At 37.1% G+C, this 22,936-nt stretch overlaps 1 protein-coding gene across 1 annotated transcript in view; it reads right to left on the reverse strand.

The window, feature by feature from the left end:
- Positions 1 to 22,936, reverse strand: part of LOC140652589 (carnitine O-palmitoyltransferase 1, liver isoform-like) — a 65,213-nt gene that overhangs the window by 18,622 nt on the left and 23,655 nt on the right. The window contains 9 exon segments of the mRNA XM_072863524.1: positions 3,363 to 3,455; positions 6,107 to 6,211; positions 7,289 to 7,441; positions 12,210 to 12,344; positions 13,886 to 14,050; positions 14,924 to 15,040; positions 16,943 to 17,048; positions 18,090 to 18,278; positions 19,414 to 19,609. Coding sequence (XP_072719625.1) covers positions 3,363 to 3,455; positions 6,107 to 6,211; positions 7,289 to 7,441; positions 12,210 to 12,344; positions 13,886 to 14,050; positions 14,924 to 15,040; positions 16,943 to 17,048; positions 18,090 to 18,278; positions 19,414 to 19,609 — 1,259 coding nt within the window.

Raw genomic sequence — 22,936 nt, forward strand, 5'->3', positions numbered from 1 at the left:
ACATATACAGGTGTTTCAATAGCTAGATCAGAGTAAAAAAAAAAAAACAAATCATGAAGAGGCACAGAAAGTTAGAAATACTGGCCAGAAAACATTCAAAGTCTAAGAAGGTTTATATCAACCCCAAAGGCCTTTTAATATCAGCATAGCCCTGGAGCAGCATTCACTGTATTACTAAACGCCATGTACCTTACATTTAAAAACAAACAAAAACCCAAAATGTTGCACTAACAGGTACACTTTACTGCACTGCAGGATGTAAAAAGTAACAACACCTATAAAGCCTGGGGAAGAGAAGCATCGCCACAAAGTTACTCCATTTTGTAGTAGCCATTTTATTTCTGCACTTGGAAAAACATTATGCTCCTTTTTGAGTGAAACAGCTTTCCCCTGCCTCCTTGTATCCTTCCGAAACTGCTTGACCAAGAGTGTCTCCCAGGAGGGGTTTGAGAAGGCCAGGATTTTCCCATTCTGGAGCGATTTTCCATGGCTTTAATAGTTTACCCTTCTCATGCAGATGGTTGGCAACGTAGTAGTGGTCCTTCCAGGCTGAAAGCAGGCAAACTGCAATTGATCAGCCTCTACAGGCAGCCTTGCTTCGTAGACTATCCAACAGGTTGCATTTAACTAAATTGACATTCCCTGGGACCCAGAAACTCTTATATCAAATGACCACCAATACCATTCACCAAAATAAACACAAGTATCTGTAGCTTTCAAATAAAGTTACTCCTGCATTTCATAGGCAAATGATCTTTTCCATTTAAGATGGGAGCATTTCGTTAGATCTTTAAACCTAACTGCACCATATGGCAACATATTCAAGTCTACTTATGCCACATCAACCTAACATAATTTGAAAACTAGATCTGCATTACTACTACTTCACCTCCTTTACCACTAAGACAATGTAAAACCAAATCCCAACTTCCAGCATAAGCTTTTTTCCTGGGTTTAGGATCTTTCTTTTTCTAAGGCACTCGCATGAACAAGCACACAGGTCCATTTATTTATACAGAAATAAAATCAATGATGGGGCAAACATGCTTGTGAGTAATAAGAAAAATGTGATAGCTGCTAATTAGGTGACACGTTTTACTATGCAATGTAGCACTACCCAATGTTTTTTTTCCCCAAAACCAAAGAATTTCTACAACTTGGTATGTTATGGTGGGTTATATCAGGGATTTTTTTTTTTTTATGTTTTACAGAAGTTACCTTTAAAAAAACAAAACAAAAAAACCCAGTGAAGGTAAACAGCCACAAGTTTTGTCATTCATTGACATAAAGGAGCAGATCCATTGAAGAACATTCTGCTATTAATACATAGCAAATTGAACTTTTTGTAGTATTTGAGTTTAAGACTGTGTGTTTTATCCCTTTGATTCTGGAATACAAGTAGACTAATTTTAAGTAAAAAAAGAGCAAGTGTATAAAAATTAAGAGAAAACTGCAGGAGTTAGAATATACATTACTTCATGCAATGACACTCTACATCATCCCTAGAAACATACAAGACTTCAAAAGTCATCCTTTGTGGAAATAAACTCTTCCAAACTACTGGGAAAAAAAAAAAAAAAGAAATATTTGATACACTGCTAAGGTTTTCATAGGTGATCAAGAAGATGTTGACTCAGTTTCTTTGCCAGCTACTGTTTGACAAACCTTGCTCTCATTCACTGTTCAGAAGAGTTCTCATCCCAACAACAGGAGATTGCTTGGCACCAATAAGGCAAATCACTTGGTACAGTTTTTACTAAGGTTAAATAAACCCATGATGTCAACCATTGCTTTTTGGATGTTTTTTCCAAAACGATGAGAATCCTTTAAAAACAAACAAACAAAAAACAAAACCCAAGACTTTTACTGTCAATCAACAGTTATCTTCTGGCAAAAGAAGAAACCTTTTAACATTTTGTGATTTTGGAGCTTACAGAATTAGGGCATGTATTTTACCATAAAATGGGGAATTTAAACCACAAAAATTTTAATGCTATAAATTAACCCAGGTTTGCTATTACTGACTAATGAGTTCTTCATTATGCATTTACTTTCCTACAGACAGAACTGAGATCATCTTTTGAAGTCAGATGCATCTATAGCTTTGTTACTTTAAAAAAGCTGGGTTTCAGCATTTTTTTTTTATACAAGATTTTGCAAAAGCTAATTTTCAGAAAACAAAAGAATGTTCAGAAAGTGTATGACTAATGACCTAGGAGTACTGAAAGAGCAGAAAAACATTTTGTATTTGAGTTCCTATCAGAATCCTGAATTGTTTGCCATTGAAAAATTACACAGAGAGTTGAAAATTAAAATCACAATTATCTAAGTGGAAACAAACTATGAACTTGTTCTGTTTATTCTAAGTATCAGATGAATGGTACAAGGAAGAAATTAAGATTACAAATATAAATTATTAGCTACATTACAGGACCTACTACAAAGACCCTACTAATACCAAGGCCATACACATGAAACACTGCCTTTTCTGTATGGACCTTTGACTTGACTAATAAGTAAAAAATACAGGGAAATTTAAAGTACAAGCTAACCGGCATCTGAAGAACAATTTGAACTCTGAAAAAAAAAAAAAAAAAAGGTGTGTTTCCTAATCTTGAATGATTAACCAAAGGCACCAAGATCTCTCGGACAAGTTAAGGTCAAAAGAGGAAAACTAGTTCAGCTATGTAATCCTGAACAAACTCAGCATATTTATTAAAGTCATAAAAATCTAAAGGGAAAGGATGAATTGAAGCTTACTCAAAGCAGGCCTCCACAACAGCAGGATATTGAATAGATGACATTTACTACATTATGGGTGTTATTCTAATAAATATGGGTGTTATTCTAATAATGGGTGTTATTCTAATAAATTTTTTATTAATTATCTTTCTCAAGCACAGATTACAACTTATGGGCCACCTTCCTTCAGTGTTATTTAAACCAAGAAGATTTAAAGAATAGGGAGCATACATTTTACTGTCTTTACAACTGCAGCCAGAGACAAATCAAAGCAAAACTGTAAAAACAAAAACCAGGAGACACCCATCTTACTGTTTATGGGACAGATATGAGTCCTTTTACTCAAGTTCCAGGGAACTAAACATGTGTAAAGACAACCTTGGGCCACATGCTTTCTTTATGCTTGAAAGGGTAAGTGAAATAGAATATGGTTTCCTTGGTTCATAAAATCTATAGAAAAATCTATAGAAGTGGAGACAAACAGTACATGTTGAGAAAGGAAAACACACATAACAGTATGTTGCAAGTCCCACTAAATTTTTTTAGACAATGAGTAGAACAGTTTTATAAGAAGATATCAGAACAGATTTATTAAACCATAGGAAAGGACTGACCCTTACCGTCTCAGAACAAGATATTTTGCTGGAGACATGGAAATGGATGGAATTTTCCCCCAAGATAATATAAGAAACACCATAACCATCATCAGCCACCTAGGGGAAGAAAGACCAGAAAAACAAGTCCTAAACTTTTTCTTTTTCCTTCCATTCCTAAATTATCTTATACATAATTACGCAATTCTTACTGTGCAGTTTTTAAAATCAGTTGCAATTTCTCCTCAAGCAAAAATTAAGCTTCCACATTTAGTGTACCATTTCTGAAGACTGAGTCCACTTAAGGAAACAGTTCTAGTCTCATCTGAAGTGCATGGATTTAACATTTTCTGAATATATGTCTGTAATATTTCCCAGCTTTAGTATTTTGAAATAGAATACTTGTTCGAAGATCTCCTATCAAGGTCTGGTCCTAGGCAGCTGTATAGCTGCCTAGGAAGCTGTATAGCTTCAGTGCTTAAGTAGAAAGGAATGAAATAGTTCAGTTGTATACCTAAACATCCTGTTTCATGGGATCACTCTGCAGATGTAAACAAATACAGTATATAAATATGGAGCATACAAGCCTTGTATTACGAAAACTTGCCCAAAGGCAAAGTCATCTGACTCTACAGAAAAGATATGATTCTGAACACCCATATCATGAGCAGAGCTCATGCCTATTTCAACATTAGCAGCATTAACTGTCCCAAGTTTCAGTCTGATGTTAAATATTTAAATACAGACTATCCTGCTGCAACCCTCCTTCCTCTCTTTCCTAACTCAAAGGATCACAATCTTCAAGCTCTTTGCTGCCGCTTGTCATGTTTTAACCCCAGTCAGCAACTAAGCACCACACTGCTGCTCACTCACCCTCCTGGTGGGATGGGGGAGAGAACTGGAAAAGCACAAGTAAGACAACCCATGGGTTGAGATAAGAACAGTTTAATAATTTAAATATAATAATAATAATAATAATTATAATTATAATTATATAATTATAATAATGAAAAGGAAAATAACGAGAGAGAGAGAGGGGAACAAAACCCAGGGAAAAACAAAAAAACAAGGGATGCAACCGCTCACCACCCACCGACCAATGCCCAGCCAGTCCCTGAGCAGCGATTGCTGCTCCCCAGCCAACTCCCCCCAGTTTCTATACTGAGCATGACATCATATGGTATGGAATAGCCCTTTGGCCAGTTTGGATCAACTATCTTGGCTGTGCCCTCTCCCTGCTTCTTGTGCACCTGGCAGAGCATGGGAAGCTGAAAAGTCCTTGACCAGTGTAAGCATTACTTAGCAACAACTAAAACATCAGCATGTTATCAACATTATTCTCATCCTAAATCCAAAACACAGCACTATATCAGCTACTAGAAAGAAAATTAACTCTATCCCAGCTGAAACCAGGACACCACTGCTGTTAAGCTGCCTGATAGTCTTCTCCCCAGTAGTGCTACAGGGCTATATTCTACAGAACACTTAAAAAAAACCCCAAAACCAAAAAAAACAACACACACAGAGAAAGCCTGATGTACTGACTCTCTGGGCTACTTCAGCAAACCAAAACACAGTTTTTGTAAGGATATAAGAAAAGATTAAGGTAAATGTAAGCATGGTTATTTGGAAAGGCAGACAACTGAAGGAAGGAAATTAAAGGAATGAAGAAATAGTAAGAAGGGAGCAGTTAATGTAGCATTAGCAAAAACAAAAGGAAAAAAGTGTAAGAAATTCCTGCAGCCAAAAACCTATTTTGTTGCCAAACCACACCTTTTCAGGATTCTAAATACTGACTTTATAATCTGCTAGAGCAAGCCAGTTTCTCATGAATGAGCAGCATTGCAATAGCTAGGCTTCCTTGATACCGCAATTTAAACTCATTCCAACTTCAGGAACTACTGAAAGCTGTATCAGAAACATGAAGAAATTAATTAAAAAAAACACAAACAAAAAACCCCCAAACAACTTCCAGCTTGACAAACCAGCCAAAATACACTATACTTGTTCTCCTAGTTTCTGTGTGGCAAAGAGCAGTCCTGTGATCCTTCTTATTGTTCTTTCAATAGAAATGCTTTTTGAAAACAGGTTAATCTAGTCTATAGCCCCATAATGTCTGCTTAACAGATCTTGTTAACAACATCATCATCATCAACGGCCATGTTCAAAACCCGGTAAAATACTACAGCAAGTCAGAAGCTTGTAAAATCTCTAACAGTACACTGGTTTCTTGAAAGTCTACAGAAGCTGTAGAACATGGTTTTATTCTTGACTTAGCCACTATTCACACTTAGGAGGGCAAGCAGAACAATGTGACTAGCTTAATTTGGAGAAAAGCATGAACACATTTTTTAATTGATCAGGAAATATAAAAAACAAGTCAAAGTATAATTACTTTTACAAATCTCAACCTTAAAATCTAGTTTAAGTTTGCCACTGTAATAATACCATGATGTACAGAAGCTCTGGGCGTAGGTAATGTGATAAAAGCCCCCACTATCAGATCTCTCTGCCATGGAGCCCTGTACCACATTTGATAACTGTGTATTTCCTCTAAGAATAATGCATTTTTGTAGTGGGATATGAGAAAAAGGTGATGCAGATTTTTCTGAGCACATCCACATCATGGGAAACCATTAAACACATGCATTTAAAAGCTTGTGTTGCACCTTTGATGTGCAACATTAAGGTATTACAGATCTGAAATTTTTAGATTGGCATATTCAAAATAAAACTGTTTTTACAGGGGTACTTGTATTTAGCAAACATACCGGTCCAAATCCTCCACCACAGGATAACATCTCAGGGTTCTTCTTTAGATCAATGTGTTGCTGTGGTGTCTGACTCGTTGACAGCCTCCAAGGCTCTGACAGAACCTTTATTAGATATGAAAGAGATGCAAACACATATAACACACTGTTTAAGAGTATGCAACTTTCTCAAAAACTTGTCAAGACAAGTTAGAAAGCACTCAATAAAGCAATATTAAGGTTAACTCCAGTTCCCATTTCAATGGAATGAACAATTAACAAGATTAAAAGAAACAGCTAAACTTGTCCTAATATGCAAACCATTAACATAGGAGGTCATAATGTAAATTCCTCAAAGAGCATAAAAGTTCTTTCAATAGAAATACTATTTCAAAACAGATTAATCTGGTCTATAGCCTGGTAAATTCTGCATAACAGGTCTTGTTAACAAGATCATTAATGGCCATATTAAAATCCTGGTAAGATACTACATCAAGTTAGAAGCTTGTAAAATCTCTAACAATACACTTGTATCCTGGAAGTCTGTGGAAGCTGTAGAAAGTTGTTTTATTCCTGACTTAGCCACTACTCACATTTAGGAGGGCAAGCAGACAAAAGTGAGTAGCTTAATTTGGAGGCAAGCTGGAACACATTTTTTATTAATCAGAAAACACGAACAAGTGCAATATAATTACTTTTATAAAACTCAACCCTAAAATCTAGTTTAAGTACTAAATCATTTGTCACAGTAATAAACAGTGACATTAATGTTGACCATTAAAAAAAAAAAAATAAATCGCAATATACAGCTCCTTTAACTCACAGTAAAAGAAAGTGATTTTGTCACAGTTCCAAAAGAACATTCTTGAGAGAAAACACACAGCCTCTGTTGCGCTTGAAAATACATAAAAACCACAAGCAACCGATATTTTTTTTGGTAATACTGACGATATCTTTTTTGCAATCCTTAACAACATGTATTATACTACAAAGCTCATGGAAAGCATAAGCATAAGTGTATACATAAAGCAAAATGAAACTAACTTGTAATCTACCAGCAGATGTTAAGCAATGCTAGCTAAACTCTGGTTTTCCTAAGAAAAAAGGTAAGAGTTCTAAAAGTATGTAAGCAGGTTCCACAAAACACTAAGTAAACAAAGGATTATTTACTGTAATTAATAGTTATCAATAAAAGTCACTTACTTCCTTAAGGAAAGGAGAATCTACAGCAAGGTACTTGGACACGACATAAAGGCAGAACAGATGGCGGTCAATGCCAGCACCAGTCATGGCAAGACGATATAAGTGCTGATGTTTGGCAGCAGCAAGCCGGAAGAACTTAAGCTTATTTTCATTCTAACAATGAAAAAAAGATGAAGAAAAATCAGTTAAGTGAACTGGGTTCAGGATGGAGGTGCAGAAACTAAGTTACAGCAATGGCTCTCAAGCCTAAAGCACTTAAGGGTCAAGTACAAGACAATGCATGCAACTAACACCAAATATTAGTATCCTCTGGGTTTTCAACCTCATGTATTCAATTTCAGGTATTAGCAAGTGTCAACTATTACCTGCTGTAAACAGTGCGTAATGAAAACAAATTTGTATTTGAAGCGTAATCTAACCCCAGAATCAAACATGATTACTAACTCAAGTTTACTACATTATTGTATATTTAGTTTCTAGCGATACTGGTCTTAAAAAGTTATAGAAGAGCAAATCTCAACACGATTTAAGAAAAGCTAGAAGTGCAACAGCCATTTTAGAAGGCAAACTGACAACACTGAAGGTATTGGGGTCTATGAATGCTGGTCATTTTTTAAAAGCCTTCTCTTAAAAGCTCAGGAGCAGGCAATTCCAAAGTGTTGGGAGTTAAGCAAGTGGGGCAGAAGGCCTGCTTGGCTGAGCAGGGATCTTCTAGAACTTAGGCAGAAAAGGAAAGCATATGGACATCGGAAGCAAGGACAGCTGACACGGGAGGACTACAGAGATGCTGTTTGCCACTGCAGGGAGAAAATTCACGCAGCCAAAGCTTGATTAGAGTTCAAGCTGGCCAGTACTGTGAAGGACAACAAAAAGAGCTCCTCACAAATAGGGATGTAGACAAAGCAGAGATGTTTAATGCCTTCTTCGCTTCTGTCTTTAACACTGATGTATGGCCCTGGGACCCCCGGAGTCCTGTGTTGGAAGACTGTGACTGGGAGGATAATAAACTCCCAGACAACTCTGACCTTGCTCAAGACTCGCTGCTTCAGCTGGAGGCATATAAGTCTATGGGGCCTGGTGGGATTCATCCCAGGGTACTAAAAGAGCTGGACGATGTTATCACAGGACCTCTCTCCATTATTTTTCAATGGTCTTGGGAATCTAGAGAGGTCCCAGTCAACTGGAACCTGGCAAATATTGTCCCAATTTTCAAGAAGGGTAAGAAGGAAGGCCCTGGTAATTACAGGCCTGTCAGTCTCACTTCAGTGCCTGGTAAAATCATGGAGAAGGTTATTCTGGGAGTTATTAAAAAACAATTGAGAGACAATGCAGTCACTGGTTACAGCCAACACAGGGAAAGTCACATTTAAACTAACTTAATTTCCTTTCATGACAAAGTAGTTGGCCAAGGGAAGCCAGCAGATGTGGGTTTTTTTTTTTTTTTTATTTTAGCAAAGATTTTGATAACTGTCTCTCACAGCACCCTTTGGGGCAAAATGTCCAGCATACAGCTACACAAGTCCATAATACATTGGGTGAACAACTGGCTTGATGGGTCGGGCTCAAAGCATTATAATAAAGGGCGTTACATCAGGCTGGCAGCCAGTCACCAGTGGGGCTCCTCAGGGCTCAATTTTAGGGCCAGTGCTCTTCAACATTTTTATAAAGGATCTGGATGCAGGAGTCAAACGTACATTAAGTAAATTTGCTGGTGATACTAAACTAGGAGGAGCTGTGGACTCCCTCAAGGGTAGAGGCGCCTTACAAAGTGGTCTGGATAGACTAGAGAGCTAGGCAATCACCAACTGTATGAAATTTAACAAGAGCAATTCTGGATTCTGCACCTGGAACGGGGTAATCCTGGTTATACGTACAAACTGGGGGGCAGGAGACTGGAGAGCAGCCCCACAGAAAGAGATCTGGGGGTTTGGGTCAATGGCAAGTTGAATATGCGTCAACAGTGTGCCCTGGCAGCCAAAAGGGCCAACCGTGTCCTGGGGTGCATCAAGCACAGCATAGCTAGCCAGTCGAGGGAGCTGATTGTCCCACTCTACAGTGCACTGGTGCGGCCCCCACTTTGAGTACTGTGTGCAGTTTTGGACACCTCAATATAAGAGGGACATCAAACTATTACAGAGGACAGCGACCAGGATGGTGACAGGTCTCGAGGGCAAGACTTATGAGGAGCGGCTGAGGTCACTTGGTTTGTTAAGCTTAGAGAAGAGAAGGCTGAGGGGTGACCTCATTGCAGTCTACAACTTCCTCAAGAGGGGCAGCAGAGGGGAGGTGCTGATCTCCTCTCTGTGGTGATCAGTGATAGGGCATGAGGAAGTGAAATGAAGCTGCATTATGGGAGGTTCAGACTGGACATTAGGAAAAGGTTCTTCACTGAGAGGATGGTCGGTCACGGGAACAGGCTCCCAGGGAAGTGGTCAGAGCACCAAGTCTGTCAGAGTTCAAGGAGCATCTCGACAACACTCTTAGTCATATGGTTTAGTTTTAGGTAGTCCTGCGAGGAGCAGGGACTTGGACTCAATGGACCTTTATGGGCCCCTTCCAACTTGAGATATTCTATGATTCTATGAACACTGTATGAATGTTGCAAGGGCTGAAAGATTAGATAGCCATTCTGTTAAGATTTTATAATGTGGAATGCAACACACTGAGTATATGGCAACCTGTCACTTCTTATCTCCAGCATCACTGCATTTTACACCACTTATTTGGGACACAGTGAGTAGCCTATTTGCCTCCAGCATGAGAAACTAATAAATCACTTGTAGTCATGCTAAGCATACCTACTATTGGCATTCAGGAGTGGACAGTCAATGGAGGATACAAGTGCTCAGGAAAAATTCTAAGGAAATACCCAGAGAAAAAGTAGAAGCAAGCAGTAAAGGCAGAAAACTCTTTTAAAAATAATATATAAATGCATATAATATAATCTTCATAACACATAAAACCTAAAAAATTGCATTGTGAAGGCAGGGCTCCTCTGCTCAGTGGCTAATCATTCCAGATGAAGGGCAGTAATGAATGTCTGAAAACGCATCATGTTTGTAGTAACCATTAAAAAAAAAAAAGAAAGAACAGAATGAAGTCTGCTATATATATGACCTTGCCATGTATGGGGCTACCTTATTCCTTTAACAAAAATGCAGATGTTAACTGCAGAGATGTAATAGCAGTTAATCCTGACATTAGGACTACATTAAAATTACTTTCTATACACAGGGTAGTTGTACAGTAGCTGTGCCATACAGTTATGTATGACATGTTGACATGGCTGGATTGCCAGACTTTCACTGATCTTATCACAGCTCCCAGGACAGCATATTGAGAAATCATGGGGGATTTTACCTACACAGAACTTCCAGAAAGAGTAGGGAGAAAAAAGTTTCTCTCTTTCTCCATGCATCTGTTTGCAGGAGGTTTGGACTAGATGACCTGTAAAAGTCCCTTCCAATCCAAAGTATTCTATGTTTCTATGTTTTCTTGCAGTAACATTTATTCATAGAATCATAGGGCTAGAAAGAACCTCAACTGTTCATCTGCTTAGACTTCTCCACCCTAAGATCTGATCAACTAAAAACTCTTTCCTGAAGGACCATTATGTAACTTACGTTTAAAAGATTTTCAAAGTGAATAAACAACCTCCCCAAGTAACCTGTTTCAGGTTTCTCACTATTTCCCTCTTTACTCATTATCCTTACTAGCATAAAATACTTCCCTAATGTGTTTCTTTCTGAAATTTAAGTCCATTACTTCTTGGGACAGAGAACAGATTGTTCCCATCTCCTCTGCATCAGCCTTTTTACCCTCTTGAGTACAACGTGGCTCCCTACCTCTTCACAGTGTTCTCTCTTCTTTAGACTAGGCAAGAATAATTAAGTTCAAAATCTCCTCACAGATCATCTTCAGAGGTTTCTAACTATCTTTCTTGCTCTCCTTTAGACTCTCTCCAATCCATCCATACCTCAAGTGTGGTGTCCAAAACTGGTCACACCACTCCAGCTAATGCTGTACTAGGAAAAAAGTGCAGAGACAAAAGACTACTAAAAATAAAGGGCAAGGCTAACTAAAGTGAGGACTCCATTTTTCCCAATGCCACAGCACTGAGTGTGCTATGCAAGTGTTCAGTTACTGATTATTATAGTCCTAGATCTTTTTCATTAGATCTTCTATCCAAGCAGCTGTTACTCAGGCCTAGACACAATACCTTGAGTACATTCCTATTTAACAAAATCCTTTTTTTCAGGTCAAATTTTTATTGACTCTGAAGAAACGGAAATCCCCTTCAGCTTAGCAAAACCTGCAAAGGTAATTATTTCATCAACTCTGTCTGTGAAAACTGTGCCTAGCAGTGGATTAAAGGACAGACAGCCCTCAAGATGACCATCCTCCACCCTTCCATTTTGACAGCAAACATTTTAACCAGTATTGTCCAAGTTTTCCAAACCAAGAAGTTTTCCCCTAGACCACGCTTCCTTTGTTTGCTAACCAGAGCATCACAAGAAAGATTAAAAAGCCCACTGAAATCAACATATAAAAGCAACTACTTATTTCCTGTGAATAATACTTGCTTCCCTATCAGAAAGGAAAGCCTAACTGGTATGAGATTACCTGTTTTACAAATCTATGTTTGAGTTTTACAAGTCACAAAAATTTCACAAGTCATCTCAGTTTTCTGGAGTTCAGGAACTGTAAGAAATGGCACATTTGGCTAAGTTACTGCCATTTTCTTTCAGTATAGCCTTGAATTTCTTCCATATTGACAGAAAATGTGGACAATTACCTTATGCTGCACTTCCTTCCTAAAAAACAAAAGGCTTCACCCTAAGTGTTTAAAAACTATTTGGGAACTTATACAGATATCTAGTGATAATATGGATTGTATAAGGCAACACCACCATGAACTTACACTTTCAGTTGGGTCTTCCATGGTTCGAACAAAATTACATGATTCAACAGTACACGAACGAACAGTTTCAGTCCTGCCTTCTCTGAACAAGCGTGTCATAGAGGCTTCATATGTTAAAGAAAATTTTCCCATGTCCTTGAAAAGGCAAAAACAAGAACTTAAAGGTTTAGCCAGACTTAGCCACTCTTTCCTAATCAACAGTTCAAGGAAAGCACACAGGATATGAATCACTCCACAAATTAAACTCAACATTAAGGTTTTAGCAGCCCACCATTAGCAGTCTTGCCTAAAGACAATAAAGGCAAAAATAAGATTAGTAGCAGGATTTGATAAACGATAATAGAACAACCAAACCAGCAAGGACTACCCTCTGTGTTTTATATTCAGTCTTCTTCAGTTTATAACAGAAGCTAATTTAAAGGCTATCAAAACCCTATTTGAAAGTTCAGTGGCTTCCTAATTAACACAGCTGTGGTAAGTAATAGAGAAAACTGTAACACCCTTAAAAGTATTTTCAGTTAAAAGTTTAATAGCACGGAGACGCATGCCAGTGCAGGTATTTTCAAGAATGTGAAAACTGAAAACAGTCTACAAAATCCAGGAAGTGTGGCTTCCATATGTCGTGTAGATGTGCGCAGGAAACAGTTATGCACAATTTATAATCTACAGATTAAAAGTTGCCAAACGATAGAAGTTTATCTAACACGTTAGCAACTCTACCCGTCTAAAATATACACGAGAACATATACACGAGAACATATACACGAGAACATATACACGAGAACATATACACGAGAACATATACACGAGAACATATACACGAGAACATATACACGAGAACATATACACGAGAACATATACACATACATGAGAAAGTCTGTTCAGTTTTACATTAAGAGGATGGGTGTTCAAAAGAAAAGAGGTGGGTGGGTAATCAAACTATTTGCCATGTAGCTACCCTAACCAATAGTAAGAAAGATAGCAGCCAGGACATCTGGATGCTTTGAAAAACCATTTGGAATTTAAAAAAAAAAAAGTAGAACAGTATCTCAACAGTGACAGCTAGAAAGCAAGATGAAAAACATGCATGTTGCTACACTGGTGTTTTCTGAAAGCACGTTATAGAAAAGGTGAACTAACAGAAAGCACAGGCAGGCATTTCTGTTAATCCTATTAGTGAGTGTCCATGACTACTGAATTAAGGGTGACTCCAAACTGAAAGACGATTATAACATCGTTTCGATTATAACATCGTTTCGATTATAACATCGTTTCGATTATAACATCGTTTCGATTATAACATCGTTTCGATTATAACATCGTTTCGATTATAACATCGTTTCGATTATAACATCGTTTCGATTATAACATCGTTTCGATTATAACCACAGCTACTAGAAGTTTCATATCTACTGCTTTTAAGTCCAAAATGCCTGGGGATAGACCAACTAAGCAGAAGCGAAAGATTTGCATGAGTGTCAATATGCCAGCTTTTGGACAATTAATTTCCAGCTAGTAATCTATTTAGGGTTTGTACCAATTTCCACTGAATGTCTTTAATAACCTTGCACAAGCAGTGCAAGATTAAACTACTTTACACAGTCACATGTTTTAATCAACATGCTATACCCAATTTAAGGAGATTCTATAAGCCTGAAACAGTCTGTTTTTCTTACCCGGTAGTGAGCAAGCTGCAGGGCAAGTTGCACGAAGGCATCAGGGCTGGTTTTTGCTTTCTTTATTAGTCCCTTCCCAAAAGCATCAAAGAAAAATGAATGGAAGTCCACATCACCTGCCAGAGCTATGGCAGTGCTCAGAGACCTCTCAATCACTTCTTCACACTAAAATAAACAAATAAATAAATATCTATATGCACATATGTGAATATGCATGCATTTGATGGCATTTGAGAGAACTGTTGAAAGAGTGCAAGTATTTTTAATTGATAAATAAGAAATGCTGCCAGAAACATCATTATCCAAATAATCTCCCTTTGGAGAAAGAGGAGAAGCTATCTTTTCCAGAAAGTTAAAATTCAAAAAGGTAATTAAAAAAATAAGTTTTAAGCCAATACACATCTGGAGTCCAAAAATTACATTTAAAAAAAACCACCAGCATTAAGACTGTTCAGATCACTAGAACATAAAAGAATGACCCACAGAGATAGAATGGCAATAGTTGTGTGGCTTCCAATCTGCCATACATGCTTAATTAAACATATCACCAACAACATATCACCTTTTTATTCAAAATTAAAATCCAAATGGCTGATGGCAGTTTGTCTTGAACTCAGGTTGGGAAAAAAAAAAATCAAACCTTATTAGACACATATACAGAATTTTGAACACAAAAAAGTCAGCTAATCTCAAGGAACTATTACACAAGAGCATTTGTTGTGACAATAGTAATGAAACCTCAGCAACTTAAACTTCATTTTAATACAGTTACTATTTAAAAAAGGTGGCCACTTATTTTTGACATGTTGCCAACCAATAAAGTTTCTAGTAAAAAGTTGGCATTTCCTGGCCCAAATTTTTAAAGACTGATGTTGAAAACCTCTGATATCTTTTTAAGTAAACTGAGTAATGTCCGCACATGAAATACACATCTTACAGGACTCAAAGGAATTTAAAGCTGATTTATAGGGTTATCAATAATGACTGCTCAGGAAAAGAGGAGCTTCTTCCTCAAACCACTAGCTGTTCTGTACTTACTTCTTCTGGAATTTCCCACTGTAGTTTGGTAGGAATAGGAATATTTTGATTGGTATCTCCTTTGCAATGCCCATCTTCTGAATAGCCCAGTTCAAGATATTCAGTTGCCATTACATTCTGGAAAGAACGATACTTCTTCAGAATTGCAACACATTGCATATTGCTGTGAAATTAGGATTTCATTGTGAAATCAATATAACCCATTTCCAGTACATAGTGAAATATAATATACAATCAATTTCCAAATATGGAGAACAGCTGGAAGGGAAGCCCTCTTTTTCACCTCTTGTTTTAAGGCATTTTTACTTGTGTTCTGAGTGGGAAGAATACCAGATATGCACAAACACCTATTCAATTACACTGGTGCATTTTGTTAGATGCTACTGAATTAATCCAAAGGTTTCAATTAAAATCCCACCTCAAACTTACTAGTAGTAAAAAAAAAGTCAGTCTTAAGAGTCTTAGATTTCACAACCTTTGTTCAATTTTGATTCTAGAGAATTTCTGCAAGTTTGTTATCTGTCAAAACTTGTTCATCAGGCAACAGTTTATTTCAGAGTAAGTGCATATCCCTGCAAGAATTTAATCATTTTTAAGACTTGCATCCCACTCAAAATTGCAGTTTATTTTGTATGTGTACTAGAGCTTTTGGGTGGGAAAGTAGACTGTTTCCAAGATGAACAATACAACTTGAACAACAGTCAAAAAAGGCTCTGTCTTACAAGATTTCAGATAACATCCTCACATCCTCAATGTAAAAAAAAAAAAAAATTAAAAATTTTAAAATAAATAAAAATACAGAATTGTCAAAAGATTTGAATCTGCTCAATACGGAAAGAAAAAGCTTGACAAAAAACATATTGCATGTTCTACATATATATTTCTAATCTCTTCTTTTAATTTAATTTTCTCACTTAGTGGTCAGAACATGCCAACTACGAAATAAAGCTTAATCCATTCTATTCTAAAAATGGATAGTCTATAAAGAGCTAACAACAGATAACTTTTGAGGAAATGAAATCCTACTTAGTTTATTTTAGTCATCTTAATTCTTAGCAGAAAATGAATCAACTAATAGTAAGTACAGAGCTATGAACTAAAGCATATAACATCCTTCATTAAAAGAAAACAAAGTAACTCTTTCCTGTTGAGCTAGTCTAAACTGCACTGTCAAGTCAATCTCAAATCAGTTTGGCCTTCTTTCTTCCCTCGTTAGAGAATGAAATGAGGATTTTTTGTTCTTACACACATGGAAATGCTCATATAATAAAATTAGGAAGTTACTTGGGGCACCAGTCAGACCTGAGATCCATTTGCACAAATACATAATGAAATCAGAATTAGCTAATGTTTATGAAATAGTTTTGAGTGACTGAATCATGTAACTGTTTACGGGTTTAAGCTTCAAAAAGAAAAAAAATCAAATAGTATTTCAAGTAATAAACTAAGCTGATTATGAACAAACCTGACAAAAAGTGCATTTATTCCATTCATTGCAAATAAATACAAGATATAATTTAAACAGCATATCAATCTGCAGCTCATCAAACAATGGCTTAGATGAAAAGTTAAACTCTGTACCACTTCTTTAAATTTTGAAAGTCAGTGTGGGATTTTTGTAGCATAAGAAAGCTTAAGTGCTTCAGGAGCATGTATATACACAAAATAAGTGCCATACCAAAGACACAACAATGTAGAATTAGAATATTAAGTCTAGATTTAGAATATTATAAAAAAAGTTAGATGGGGAGCTGTATCACTTTTCTATGAAGACATCTATGCTCATTAAAATGCAGTAAAGACCTTTAATTTAAAGGACAGCAACCTTTCCTTTTAAGCAAGAGTTTGATTTTTTTTTTTTTTTTTTTTTTTAATTCTACAGTTGCTGTAGACACAGGCCCATAATCCCTCATCAGCAACATGAATGCAAGGGATTGAAAGCAACTGCTAATCTTCCGGACTGTTGCACGGACCATATCACATTATCTTCTGCATTAACTTTTTGTACTGAACACTTACCTCCCACAGGTGTCCAACAATAGGAGCATCTGCCCAAGAGTGTTCTGCATTCAGACCCATTCTGCCATTTTTGAATACTATAAGAGTGAATGTTTTATCAAACCACCTACAAAAGAAATTAAGATTTCCTTATGGTTTTGCACATTTCAAAAGCATTTTTAGACTGTACCTTAATCTCTCTCAAAAATTCACATTCAAATGCACTAGGTTTTGGCTTTTTTTTTTTTTAAACAAAATAGTTTATTTAAATAAATAGACATAAATTTGAACAACAAGGCCAAGTGCAAGGTCCTGCACCTAGGTCAGGGCAATCCCCAGTATCAATAGACTGGGGGATGAATGGATTAAGCAGCCCTGCAGAGAAGGACTTGGGGTACTGTTGGATGAAAAATTTGACACAAGCTGGCAACGTGTGCTTGCAGCCCAGAAAGCCAACCATGTCCTGGGCTGCATAAGAAGCAGTGTGGCCAGCAGGTCGAGGGGAGGTGGTTCTCACCCTCTACTCTGCTGTTATGAGACCCCACCTGGAGTACTGCATACAGCTCTGGGGTTCCCAGTACAAGACATGGACCTGTTAGAGCAGGTCCAAGCGAGGGTCATGAAAACTGTCAGAGGGCTGGAACACCCCATGAAGAAAAGCTGACAGTTGGGCTTGTTCAGTCTGGAGAAGAGAAGGCTCTGGGACACCTTCTTGCAGCCTTTGAATATATAAACAGGGCTTATAAGAAAGACTTTTTACCAGGGCCCGTGGTGGCAGGACAAGGGGCAATGGTTATAAACTGAAAGACAGTTGATTTAGATTCGTCATAAGGGAGATTTTTTGTTTGGTTGGTTGGTTTTTTTTTTTACAGTGAGGGTGGTGAGACACTTGAACAGATTGCACAGAGGAGTTGTGGATGCCCCATCATTGGAAGTGTTCAAAGTCAGGCTGGACAGAGCTTTGAGCAATCTGATGTAGTGAAAGATGTCCCTGCCCATGGCAACGGGGGTGGACTAGATGACCTTTGAAGTTCCCTTCCAACCCAAACCATTCTGTGATTCTATGAAATTTATCAGCTTATAAGTCACTAATTCATATGTATTAGCCACATGAATTAGTGAAATTCTAAAAAAAGAGAAGGCGTTTTCCACAGAGTCAATACTGTACCTGTCAAAACATCTGCCATGTATTAAGGATTTTGCATATGCATCCAGTGACCTCACTGGATCTTCTTTCCTGTACCCTTGCTCGATGTCATCCAATGTCACAAAAAATGCTGCTTTTTCAACAGCATCTAAGGACTGTTTGTTCTTTCCACGGCTAAAATAAGCCTGTCGAGCTTTAGCCCATGGTACTCTGGAAAAAGAATTTGGTTTATAGCCAGATTATGTGAATTTGTCAATGTTTTATCAACCTTAAGATCACTATGAGACATTCCTTCTACTTTTATCAAATTTGGAGCAACTACTTTCATTGCATTTAAACTATATCAGCAGTGAAAAGTTCTGAAAATACACATACAATGTAATCCTAGGAACCAATTCAACATATCGTCACACACGCGGAGCTTAATCCTCAGAAATTCAACATTTCTGCGGCATGCAATACATACAAATGTAGATGAACTATGCTATAACTGAACAAAAGAAAATATCTATTATATGGAAGAAGAACATAGTAATAATAATGAAAACAATGAACAGATATTAATATCCATTGTTGTAACACCTAAATCTAAGAGTCTGGACAACTGCCAATAAAAAGTTCCGTGGTAAATGCCTGAAACAGATCTGAAGTTAAAGAAGTCCTGAACAATGTAATTTCTGTATGGTTGCACCACATTTATTTATAAATTTATGTGGTTTTCCCAATGAAAAAATATTTCAGTTTGTTTTAAAGCAGAAAGTGAGAAAAAGGAAGGACTCCTAGTAAGAAAGTATATTAAAATCCACAGTTCTTTGTCTCCCTTGTCCAGAAACAACTGGATAGATTGAACTAAGTTTGTCACAATTTAATTGAATTCAGTGATCTTGCACCTAGAACAAACTGAGTACATACTGCTTTATTCTGTAGGTGCAAGTCATGAATATAGAGTAACAGTTACTGAATTCACATTCTCAATCTTAATTTTTAAGATATTCTTTAAAATGCCAGTGACCACCATAGTAGATATAAAACTCAAATAGTTCAATATGAGTAATACTGTAAAGCTTCCAATTACCACTCTTATGATAACCACAATTAAACCAAACTTCTCCAGCTAAGTATAGGTAATCTGTATACAGGGTTGCCACTGCAAAATTACTTTTAACTCCATGTAGTCACAAATGACTGAAGAGCTGTTACATGTTAGCAATACACAAAATCAGGGATCAAGGTATAATCAACTGACGGCAGACTATTTTAAAATTCCAAAGCCAATATTCAATTAGTATGTTATGCAACTATTTCTGCATGTTAAAATTAATTTAAAAAATAATAACCACCATACCTATCTCCTGCAGTAAGAGCTGCTAGTTTCTCTTCACCAGCCTGAGGCTCTGAATTATCATCAAGAATTCTTTGCATCTGCTGTTCAATTTCTCGGGGTTTCAACAGTCTACCATCATGGTACAGCCACACTTTGAAGTAACGGCCCTTATGATACACAACAATGTGTTTGCTGTCTTTCACATGCTGGAGAGTATCTAGAATTGAAATCACTTATGTGAAAACAAAGTTGAAGTCTCAAAACACTAATGCACTAAATAACATCAAATGCCTACTGCATGCACCACCAGTTAGCCATGGCTTATTTATTTTAACAAAGTAATAAATAGTGTGGAATAAACTGCTCCCCCATGTTATTTCAGCACAAAGACTCCTGCATGAAACAGTCAAATACCCAGATCTGATAATCATTTGCACATATAATCACACATCATTTGCACAGATAATCATTTGCACTGGTGGAAACCACCAGTTTCCACACTGGAGGCCAATATTAAGCAACTAAATCTGTATTTCTGTATCTGAAAAGTAAGCACTAGTAGTATAGTCTGATGAAGCAGTCAGCAAATGAACACACTAGATGAGCCTAAGGAAAGGTACTTTTAAATCACCTGCATTCATGTGTTAGACAACTCATGGTACAATCTGCAGGGAGTCTTAAGAGAGCCCAAATTTAGTACCCTAAGCTTTTGTTCATGTTTATCCTGGCAGATGCAGAGTGAATACTCCATCTATGGCCAAAAAGTGTAGTGTTATAGAAGTCAGTGAAGCAGAAACCTAGGCCACAAATTTTTCCTCACTTTTTTATATGGCTTAACTGGGATAAGCCTGAACTTAGTCATGAAGGCATTGTATCAAACCACAGATGAAGGTTTCTACAGCAGCCAGGAAAAGCCCTCAATTAATGAAAACTGTTAATCGAATGCCTTAACGACCCCAAATAACTGTTATATTCCTATGAATCTGAAAAGACCCATTACTGAGATGGTGAAGAAAGATATAAAAAATGAGGGCAGAGCCTAAAAGTCATGATTCTGAGAGATCTGAGAAACATTGTACCAGGAAAGAGTTATACACTTTGGGTGCTCTCAGCTACCCATAAAGTTTTGGTAGGTATGCTCCATCTACTGATCAGAAACAGTTTTATGCTAATCATGCCTTTGGCTATCCAGTTCGCATTTCTGCCAAAGATAGGATGCCTGTGATGAAAGTGCTAGGATTGGCAGAAGCATCACTCCAACTGTCAAGTACATTAATATAATGGGTTGTGAACTGAGGAGAAACCTCACAGAGGGAGAAAAGAAGCAGCAAAGTAATCAGCAGTGAGGTAACTTTTTCTATAATCCCAACCTGAGTCAGGACACGCCAAGTATTTGTCTCATGAACATGATGTGTCTGTACAAAAAAGACAACCTCTTGAGTGTAAAAAGCAAAAGTGAGATCATTAGTAATCTACATCAACAATTGACTTCACAACAGTTGTTGAGCCCTGGCAGTTACATTTCAGACACCTTACTTATGGGCCTAAACACAGATTTATGCACCTGGAGTACAGGTTTGTTGTAATACAAAAAAATCCTTTCCTTTTTCTTGCCAGTCCAAGAAGTCATTTATGTACATCTGAAGATGCATGTAACATGCTGCATGGGCTTTCTATTAAAAAAAAAAAAAGGGAATGGAAAGACATAAAGGCTCTTCCCTGCTTAAAAGAAGTGGTTCACTCCACAGCATATTTTGTAAAAAGGCACGAAGATTACAAAACTGCCCAAGTGACAGGATACAATGCTCATTAAGATTTTACCACCAATTAACATGAATAAATGCCACAGAATTTTTTTTTTTTTTTAAATATGCTGCTCCTTTAGCAACTGTAACATACATAAAATACTTAAAATGTAATTGAAATCAGGGGGCAAGAAATCAAGCTACTCAAAAATCTGGGAAAAATGTCTTTGTAACTCACTTATCCACATACAGAATGACAAAAGTTGCTTTTCCTTTAGAAAAATAGAAACAATGAAACACTGAAAAAGTTAAATAGGAAATGTGAAGTGCTTAGGAGGAAAATAAGGTCATTTTATGATGCTGACTATACTTTAGTTTGAAAGACTTTAAGATGGAGAAACTGAGGAGAACCATTAAGATATACAGGATGTATTTTAATCAGGTGTTACAGTTAGAATGGGCCACTTCGGCGCTTTTGTGCAAAACTCATTTCAGACTAAGAGAACACCAAATCCAAAGCTAAATGCAAACAGCTAAATGCTAAACTTTTATTTTATTGAGGACAGGGAAGGGGCAAGGGTAGCACTTTCAGCACTTGAAGTATTCTAAATAACAATAGCTCATACACTACAGTTGTCTAATAGAGATTTTAAAACTTGCTAGTCTACTTAAGCTACTAGTTCATGATCAGGGAGTAATCACATCAGGGATATGTTTTTCTCCATTTTGCTGATAAAAGAAGCTGAGGCATAGCTGGGAAATAGTTCCTCAGTAATCTACCAAAGGCCAGCAGCAGAACTGAGAGTAAAATCCTTATCTGCCATGTGCACTTACTGCTTTATCCACTAGCCAATGCCACTTCCCCCCCTTATCCAACTTCATACAGTACAGCAAATGTCAGATCTCCAGCAGGGAAGAGTGGGCACATCCCTGTGTCTGTTTAGAAACTCTTTATGTTTTTCATTCTGTACCTGAGTGGGACTAGCATGCTCAAAGGCAGCTTGAAACGTAAGAGTGAGTTACAGATCTCAAAGAAAGTTAAAAAAATATATCCTATATTCAAGTAACAGCCCATACGTACATTCCCAATGGAGGTGACTAACCAATAACCCCTTGCATTCTAAATTCCTAGTGATTGCCCTCTGCACTAATCACGACTGTCAGGATAACTCTGCCAAATGCTGTATTTCATTCTAATGCTGCCACAATGATGCAGTGTTGGATAAGCATTAACTCAGTTTTAAGAGGCTCTTCAGCAGATCAGAGAAACCTAGATATAACTTAAGCTTTTGTAGAAAGCACAACAACAACGACAGAAGTCTCCACTCAAATCTGCTGTGAAATTATTAGTTTGCTTCTCAAAGAACAAGAAAATGGATAGCAATGTTTTCTTCCACCTGTTGACTACAAACGTTAGTATTTCTAGATGCAATATGCCTCCTTTTACAGTGACAAAACTCAGGAAAAAAGCCAACAACAAAAAAGCCACTTTTTGATATTAAAGATCGTAAAAGCCAGCTTGAGCCTGGAAAATTTAGGATAACTTCATGGAGATCTTTGGAGGCTACCTTGGGGAGAAACCCATGATGAACCTTTAGGGATAGATTACCTTTAGAAAAATGAAGAAGAAATCAGCCTCAAGATGTTGGATTTATTGACCATCAAAAAAATACGGTATTTTTATGTTGAGATACAACAAACAATTTATCAAAGGTTTGCCAATGACCAAAGTGAAATGCTTTTATGTCTACAGGCAGCGTTAATGAATGTATGCAGTGAGAGCATATGTATACCTACAG

This window comes from Ciconia boyciana, chromosome 6 (genome assembly GCF_034638445.1).
Source record: "Ciconia boyciana chromosome 6, ASM3463844v1, whole genome shotgun sequence".
NCBI lineage: Eukaryota > Metazoa > Chordata > Aves > Ciconiiformes > Ciconiidae > Ciconia > Ciconia boyciana.